Source organism: Nicrophorus vespilloides, unplaced genomic scaffold (genome assembly GCF_001412225.1).
Source record: "Nicrophorus vespilloides isolate i.1.1-1 unplaced genomic scaffold, Nicve_v1.0, whole genome shotgun sequence".
Taxonomy (NCBI): domain Eukaryota; kingdom Metazoa; phylum Arthropoda; class Insecta; order Coleoptera; family Silphidae; genus Nicrophorus; species Nicrophorus vespilloides.
In genome coordinates this window covers 1-8,360 of record NW_017096601.1, presented here as the reverse complement: position 1 = coordinate 8,360, position 8,360 = coordinate 1, and the positions used below count along the sequence as shown (strand labels likewise).

At 36.2% G+C, this 8,360-nt stretch overlaps 3 protein-coding genes across 4 annotated transcripts in view; 2 read left to right on the top strand and 1 right to left on the bottom strand.

Moving 5' to 3' along the window:
- The window catches only part of LOC108557552 (TBC1 domain family member 31), a 3,316-nt gene extending 237 nt beyond the window's left edge, over nucleotides 1-3,079 (top strand). The window contains exons 2-9 of the mRNA XM_017914107.1: nucleotides 6-380; nucleotides 443-591; nucleotides 634-1,066; nucleotides 1,118-1,472; nucleotides 1,525-2,148; nucleotides 2,201-2,544; nucleotides 2,713-2,862; nucleotides 2,924-3,079. Coding sequence (XP_017769596.1) covers nucleotides 6-380; nucleotides 443-591; nucleotides 634-1,066; nucleotides 1,118-1,472; nucleotides 1,525-2,148; nucleotides 2,201-2,544; nucleotides 2,713-2,862; nucleotides 2,924-3,004 — 2,511 coding nt within the window. The 3' untranslated portion in view covers nucleotides 3,005-3,079. The remainder of the gene's footprint in view (nucleotides 1-5; nucleotides 381-442; nucleotides 592-633; nucleotides 1,067-1,117; nucleotides 1,473-1,524; nucleotides 2,149-2,200; nucleotides 2,545-2,712; nucleotides 2,863-2,923) is intronic.
- On the bottom strand, nucleotides 3,023-5,320 carry LOC108557557 (adenine phosphoribosyltransferase). Of its 2 annotated transcripts, none has more exons than XM_017914116.1 (4): nucleotides 4,040-4,152; nucleotides 3,883-3,986; nucleotides 3,387-3,624; nucleotides 3,023-3,321 (listed from the first exon to the last, which is right to left on the bottom strand). In XM_017914116.1, the coding sequence occupies exons 1-4, from the start codon at nucleotides 4,067-4,069 to the stop codon at nucleotides 3,103-3,105; spliced, it is 591 nt and encodes a 196-aa protein (XP_017769605.1). In that variant the 5' UTR covers nucleotides 4,070-4,152; the 3' UTR covers nucleotides 3,023-3,102. The 2 variants fall into 2 exon arrangements, with proteins under 2 accessions (XP_017769605.1, XP_017769606.1); XM_017914117.1 differs by lacking the exon at nucleotides 4,040-4,152 and adding an exon at nucleotides 5,296-5,320 and having other exon boundaries at nucleotides 3,024-3,321.
- Nucleotides 4,306-5,248, top strand: LOC108557556 (probable 39S ribosomal protein L24, mitochondrial). Its single transcript, XM_017914115.1, has 2 exons — nucleotides 4,306-4,381; nucleotides 4,434-5,248. The coding sequence occupies exon 2, from the start codon at nucleotides 4,444-4,446 to the stop codon at nucleotides 5,200-5,202; it is 759 nt and encodes a 252-aa protein (XP_017769604.1). The 5' UTR covers nucleotides 4,306-4,381; nucleotides 4,434-4,443; the 3' UTR covers nucleotides 5,203-5,248.
- Nucleotides 5,321-8,360: the final 3,040 nt, after the last annotated feature.

Sequence of the window (8,360 nt, the reverse complement as noted above, 5' to 3'; positions counted from 1 at the left end):
TTCTTCATGCTTCTTACAATTCAACTGGAGTCTTCTTGGCCGTTTCCAATAACCGCGGAGACATAATAGTGATAGATTTTGTCCTTCGGAAATTTTGGTCGTTGGGCTTCATAGCTCTAGGCTCGACTCTCATCAAATTCAGTCCATTCCAACCATCCGATCTCTTGGTAGGTGGAGAAGGATTCCTCCATATCGTCGACGCCAATAACGGAACAATACTGGCCATTTTAGAAGGTCATCGAGGAGCCTTAGTGGACGCATCCTTTTCCGATAATCATCTGTTAATAACATCCACGAGCAACGAGGCAATAATTTGGAGAACCGAAAAATACGAGAAACTGCGCGTTCTCGTTTTAGAAGAAGGGACCATTTTGAAATCAGTCCGTTCTTTGACTTATAATTAATGTTATTATATTAATTAAACATTATTTTAATTAATTAGGTGGTCTTCATGCCCATCAGTAATAACGTGATGACATGTTACCAGAACGATGCAATACAAGCGTGGAAGAGCGACACGTTAGAACCTATAAACCAAATTATTCCTAACGTCATCAACAGAATCACCGTGAAGACTATAGCCTTTACTAGGTAGGTGTACTAGCTGCAAGAATCTGTTAATATATTTCTAAGGAATGGTCGGGCAATGGTTATAGGTGGATATTCACCGCAACTACTGGTCTTCATGATTGACATATGGAAAGCAGTGGAGACGTTAACATTACCAGAAAATTTCCGGGGTGTCAAGCAGCTGGAGTTTCTTCCGCAACATTTCGATGCTGGAGCGAATAAAATTTTGATCGCATTAACGACCAATCGATTCGTTATCTTCATTGACATGGAAAAGGAGGAGCTCATCACAAAATTGGAATGCGCGGATGTTAGCAGGATAAGCGTGTGTCCTTTGGGCAAACAAATCGGCTGCGTCACCAACAGCGGCGATGTGCGCGTTTTTGCTGTCGCCCAAATCTTCGAGAAATACAACAGCAAAGAGGCTCTTGTGCATGAACCCTACAAACCGGGTATTGTCTTGAGGAAACCGAACTACGCAAAAGTAAAACAGAAGGTGAATTAGTAGGTTAATTGATATGAGTCAATTTCTATCTAAGTATGGTAGATGAGAGATGTTTTAGACTTGAACAAACTTCGCGGAATCTTGAAGGAGTTCAATGCCTATCCGGATTTGTACCGACGGACGATTTGGTCCTTCATACTGGGGATTCCTAACAATGCTAAACAATACGAAGCTATAGTGAGGAACGTTTACGATTGCAAGTTTCTTGATCTGGAGAGTTACTATCCAATTGAAAATAAACGGGATTTGAAGAACCTAAAACGAACTTTGAGTGATTTAGTCTCTTGGTGCCCGTTCTTCTCCGAAGTGACTTATTTACCCACATTCGTTTTTCCTTTTACGCGATTTCTGCAGTCCGAACCGATAATCTGCTTCGAAGTCGTCATGACCATCATCGGTAATTTTATACTTTTCGTTAATTTGATTCATTTTAATCGTAATATTTTCAGTGAACTTCTGCCAATATTGGTTCGAGTACCATCCGCTGCCTCCGGTTAACGTACTCGGGATGATCGAAAACATTCTGATGGAGCACGATTCCGAATTGGTTTGTCATCTGCATGCAAATGCTGTGACCTCCAAATTATACGCGTGGTCTCTGTTGAAGAGCGCTTTTTCGGAAATAGTCTGCGCCAACGACTGGTTGATTATCTGGGATCACATCATCTCCAACGAACCATCATTTGTTCTCTTCGCCGTAGCAGCTTACAGTTTAATCAACCGCAACTACTTGTTAGCGCACAAAGGTTTAGATTACTTCAACGAATTTTACCACAACCAGAATCCGCTTGATTTCAAACGATTCATCGCAAAGATCTATCAGTTACTGGCTAACACAACCGAGAACAACCAGCCAAGACAGTACTTGGATTATTTTATACCGCGGGACACTTATCCGGAATTCGAGGGATTCCCGCAATCCTCCTTGCAATACGATGAAACTAAGCAAGCGGTGCAGAAGGAAAATAAGGATATGCTGAGGAACGAGCAGGAGTTTATGCGAACGCGATGCGAGGAAATTGATAAACTGAAGGACGTGCAACGCGAAAGTGAAGAAATGATGCGCCTGTCTGGTAATTGATATTTAAAACCATTAATAGCTAGTTTTAAACTAATTGTGATTAGAATTAAGGGAACTCTACGCGAATAAGATGAAACTGGAGAGGAAGTCGGTGTGCGAGCAGCGTGAGCGATTAAGGAAATTCCGATCGAGAATCGCCAAAGAAGAATCTGAATTGTTGAGCGTTGCCAAAATGGAGATGCTGGAGAAGACGTGCAAGGATAAACGACGTACTTTGGAAACGTTGCAGAGCGTCAAACAAAATGTGTCTCTGGTGGAAGAAGAGCTTTTAGAGCATTACAAGAAATTGTTGAAACATAAGCTACAAATCGAGAGGCTGATGCGTGGCCAAGGAGACACCACGGGATTGACCGAAGAGTATCGCAAACTGGAAGACGAAATACTTAAAGTATATCAATTTTGCAATTGTTTCCATCATAAACAATGAGTACATTGTGAATATTATATTTAGTCATAATGTGATAGAGATAATTCTAACTAGAATGGAAAGTTTACTTTATCGCGTGATTTTTATTTTGGTTTTATCAGTATGATACAATAATGTTTATGCTTTTAGGCTAGAGTGACTGCAAATAGTACCGAATATTTAAAACAATTGAACGTGGCTACCGGATTGGCTGCGATGGACAACTTGATCGGAAAGGTGCAGTCCGAGATTGAGAAGAGATCGAAGAGTAGTAGTTCGGATTCTACGAACACTCTGCAAGTGGGTTTCGAATCTTAGCACGTACATCAAGTAAATTAATCGTAAATTACTTTTATTTTAGATTACTAAGTTGTCCAGTGAAAGCAAAGAACTGGGAGAGGAGATCAAGAATCTCATGAGTCTTCTCAGTAAAATTAAGTGATTTGTATAAAATGTAATTTATTTAATTTAAAAAACATGTTATAAAGCGTAGCTCAATAATATTTATATACAAATAATATATATGATATATTATGTTTGTCAATCGTATTGAATTAAAGAATGTACATTCGCTGCAATTTTGGCCCTACCGTTAAGGTCGCTCAGCTCCATGACCACGAAGCACTCTGCAACTTCAGCACCAAAAGCATTTACGAGGCTGCATGATGCGGACATACTTCCGCCCGTTGCTAGAAGATCATCCACGATCAACACACGGTCTCCTTGTTTAACAGCATCTTCCTGCATTTCGAAAGCATCCTGCAAACAGATTCACCATATAAAACCTGCATCTAAGAAAGACTAAATCTCCTCGTGCTTTATACTTGACCGTATTCCAGCGAGTATTGGACAGTTCTAGTCATTCCCGGTAGTTTTCCCTTCTTTCTAATTGGCACGAAAGGCACGTTAAGTTCCAAAGCTATCAGAGGACCGAAAAGGAATCCGCGACTTTCAAGCGCTGCGACAACTTGGACTGGAGGCTGCAGTTGCTTGGCGTGCTCGACCATCACATCCCTCAAGAGACCGAAGATCTTGGGCTGCCGCAGCACAGAAAACACGTCCCTACGAGAAGAAGTCCAGAAGTTTACTTTGACCTCCGGTGGAGGCTACGGTGTAGAATATGTAGGTGTAAAGGATCAGTGCAGCAAAGGCTAGCAAATTGATTGCCACACTTAACTTGCCACTTTCCATTTTCGCACTGAGCTCATTTGCAACGTATTATCGCGTTTTAAAATTAACTCTTATCGAACTCCCAGATAACACGTTTGTATTACAAAAACAATGAGAGTAATTATCCTTATGAATATGACCTTGCCTCACCTGAAAAGGATTCCTTTGATTGGGAAGTCAGGATAACTGCTGATCGCCTTTTTTATTTCATCAATTTTATTCGCGCTTCCACTCATTTTGTCTGTTCCAATAAGCTGCAAAGAAAACTAATCTTCAGACCCAGGAACTGAATAGCTATATAACCTACATAGCAATCACGTGGTGATCGTTCTCGCATCCTCTATTCATAAATTAATCAGATAAAGATTCATATTTCAAAATTTATAAATTCCGCCATAAACATGTCCCGTCTTCATCTAATCAAATTGAGAAACTTTCGTCCATCTCATGCTAATTATGCAATTTATTTTCACAATAAGCAAACTATAAATAATTAATTAATCAATTTATTTACAAGTATATCAGACAATCAAGGTTGTTTAGTTATACAAAATATAAATATTTATGTAAATAAATAATATATCTATTATCCTTGTAAGCACCATCTATGAACCATTGCCTTCAACTATCAATAACCTCAAAATAAAAGGTTTGTGCTTGATTATAATTATATTTTACTATTATTTATTATACTTTTTCAGTTTATTCGAGATGAGATTAACACAACTGCTGTGTTCGTCTGTGGGAAAATGGTCCAAGCAATTTTCCAACCTGCCTGATAGGTATATTGAGAGGACCATGAATCAGGTGTACTGGAAGAACCCCAAGGGGTCACAATATAAACCAAATACTGAGGTGAAACGCAAGAAATTCAGATTTTCCGTGCATAGGCCATGGACAGCGCAATTCAGGCAGCAGAATTCACCTGGTAAACTGTACAAAAAAGTGTTTGTTGAACCCATCAAGGATTGGAGCTTCTTCCGGGGTGATCGTGTAGAAGTACTTGTGGGACCTGATAAAGGAAAACAGGGCTATGTAAAACAGATTATTGAGGAGAGGAATTGGGTTTTTGTTGAGGGTTTGAATTGTACTCTGAAAGATATGGGAGGTGATAAAAAATATCCGGGTATTTATGTGAAGATGGAGCAACCACTTTTGGTCACCACTCAGGTGTCTCTGGTGGATCCATCTGATTTGCAAGCAACTGCTTTTGAGTGGAGGTTCACAGAGGAAGGTGACAAGGTTCGGGTATCTACAAGGACTGGAAGGATCATTCCATTGCCTGCATCTATTGAAGAAACCATTGACTACAAAAGCAAAGCCACTTACAAGGAGCAACCTAAGGATACTTTAGCTGATGATGTCTCTGAGGTTACTTTCCAACCAGCATTGAAGACTTTCCAGATGGACATCATGGAAAGTATGGACATCAAAGATGAGAGAGTACCACTAAAGACATACTGGTACTAATGTATATAATTTATAGTTTTATTGTTAATAAATAATTAAATCACAAATTCAAAAGTTATTAACACCACAACCAATCATAATAGTTATACTTACCTAGCTATCAATGAAAAATATTTTCTACACCATAAGATTTTCATAATGTTCAATTGGTTGCATATAATAAATATTAAATATTCTTCATTAATTAGATTAATATTTTAATTATAAAAATATTTACAACCAATTAATAAAACATGTATTTATTAATTATTTAATACTTTATTTGTTAATCTCTAAACATAAAATTCGTTATATTATAATTAATTTCTAATAATAATAATTTATTGGCCAAACATCAATACATAAGAAGAAAAAAAAAAAAGTACAATTTATACATAAATAAATTTTAACATACAATAAAAAAAATATATATTAATAGGCTGGCCAAAGGACTAACGAATTAATTTCTATATTACATGAAAAGCTAGTAAATTTTGTAGTAAATAAATATTAGACCATGTTTTGTTAATTAGAAACATTAGTTGCCTGTTTTATATTAATAATTATTAATAATGTCATGAAGCTCACATGATATTAAATAAATAATACAAATTTGCGTTAATTATGGCAGCAATGAACCGAAACCACTTTAAATTTATATATTATTCAGCTTCAATACTAACATTATCAAATGTGATATTGATCACCACATACAATTCAAGTCCTCAGCACAAAAACATATTAAATATTCATGGAAGAGTAAAATTCACAGGAATATCATTTGAAAGAAAATAATTTTATTTATACAAACATATAATTTCGACATAATATTACATTTCTATTTAATATTGAATAAATAATGAAATTGTGGAAGCTGTATTCTATACAGATGAAATTTTGTTCAGTTTACTTATTATATATTGATTAATTTCTTGTATAGTAACAGATTAGATTTGCATCTGTATATTCTAAGAAGAACTGAGATTCAAACCGAAATTAATTTCGTTCCGGTTTACTGTTACTGATCAGTTAAAAATTTCGGTTCGGTTCGACTCTCTGAATAAGAATATGGGTCTGATGCTTTATAAATTATCTATATTACTATAACTGAAAGTTATTGTTCAAATTTTTTTTTGGATATCTGCACGTTAATTTTTATTAAAAATGTTAAAAATATATTTTACCTACAAATTAGTTTCGTTTAATTAAATAATCACTTTGTAGAAAAAAAAAACAACTTATGGTCAATAGCCCTTCCTAACAGTTGTTGTTTCAATAAATATTACTGTTATTATATTTACTTAAAAGTGATATTTTAAGGATATTTTACTGCAGTTTTTCTAGAAAAAGTCACATTTAAGCACCTAATGCAATTTAAATGTTATGAAAAATATTAGAATGATCAGTACTAGTTTCGCACATTTTTTCAGAATATTACCCGCTTTTGCATATTCGATGCAACGTGCATGTGTATAGAGATGTAACGTGGGATAATGCAGGAAGTGGGTCAACGAAATGCAATTGATTCGAATTTGTACAAATTACCCAAACACGAAAACAAAAAAAAAACACGTGTAAAAGTGAAGTCCGAACAATACGAAATAAATCAACCGTGTAAAGAATACAAACAAAAAAGACAACAAACAAACCCGAAAATAAAATGAAACGAGGCGTCGCAATGATTTCAACATCACGAAACACCCGCGTTTTATTTAATTTTTTTTTCCGTTTCGGAAATTTGAATACAATCACGTGTTTCGGGTCGATAGGGGTCGGTTAATTATTAAGCAACCACCGCGGGGGTTGGGTTTTTGTTATGTAAGTCGAACGCTGAATGCTGAATGCGGAATACTTTTTCGCCGGTTAATTGGGTTTGTGCATGGAGGCGGCGGTGAATCCGCAGAATTTGATCCTGCGAAAACAATGATCCCATTATTGCCGGGAAACCGGGATTCGCGATTTACGATTATTTTAAACTTATTTCGAAATCCCCGCGCTTTTGTTCTACGCAAAACTTTGGTACGTGCCATTATTTTGAAAAACACACACACACATACATCTACGTCTTCAACCCTTATTATGCAAACTTACATAAACATGTAAATAGAGAGAGAGAGAGATGCGTCGCTCTGCATTCTATTCATCTCGGAAAAACTGATTTTCCGATTTGCTCAAGGATATCCTGATTCAAACTTCTCAATCGTTGAACAAGTAATAATAACCGAGGGTAAGATCGCGTTTTGTGAGGGCAGAGACGAAATCTATCATCAGTTTGCGATGGGTGAAAATGCCCATCGATTGGAGACGAGGTCGAGGAAAACTTTGCGGACAAAGTTCATTAAACGGATAAAAAAATTGTGTGCGCAGCCCCGCCGCTATAAGCATCCTCTTGATCATATACATGGTTATATATATATTTTTGTCCGCACACGCACATCAACCCTTATGGACGGAAGCGTCGTCGCCCGTCTGCCACATATCCACCCCCCGCGGCTCCGACACTAACGACAGAATCCAACTCTTCGGGCCAACAAAAATGAACACAGACTTCGATAAATCCGCACATTACTCCTTTTTTCTTTCAGATATTTTCTTGGATTTAGTCTTCTCTACTGCAAATATGGACGCGATAACAATTATCGTAAAATCTTGCTACGAGACACCCCCCAAACGAACCGAACAATAAATGCTGGTGGCTCTTTCTAAATCTTCGCATCTCGCTTGAAAACCAAATCAAACGCAATCTCTGTTACCAGACAATCTTCACATTACATACATAATCGTTTCCTTTTAAACTTCAAACATAAGTTAATTTTGCATCTTAACAAATCTCAGTTAAATACAAAATATTTCATTACAAATGTATTTCAAGTCACAGTTTACTATTCCATAAAAAATACTAATTTTATTTATTTCCCAATTAAAAAATAGTTTTACTGTTATGTTTTTTATCGGATTTCTCTAGAGCAGCGGTCGGGGAACTTTTTTAACCATTACCCCAAAAAAAAATTGCGTAAGTCCCCCCCCATTCTGAAAAGAAAACAATCAATGTAAATTTTAAATAAATATTATTTATTGAATTAATTTACATTTACATATTTATAAAAAAAAGTTACATGAAAATAGTAACAAATAGTAATAGACAAACAAAATAAAATTCTTAAATTGGAACAAACAAA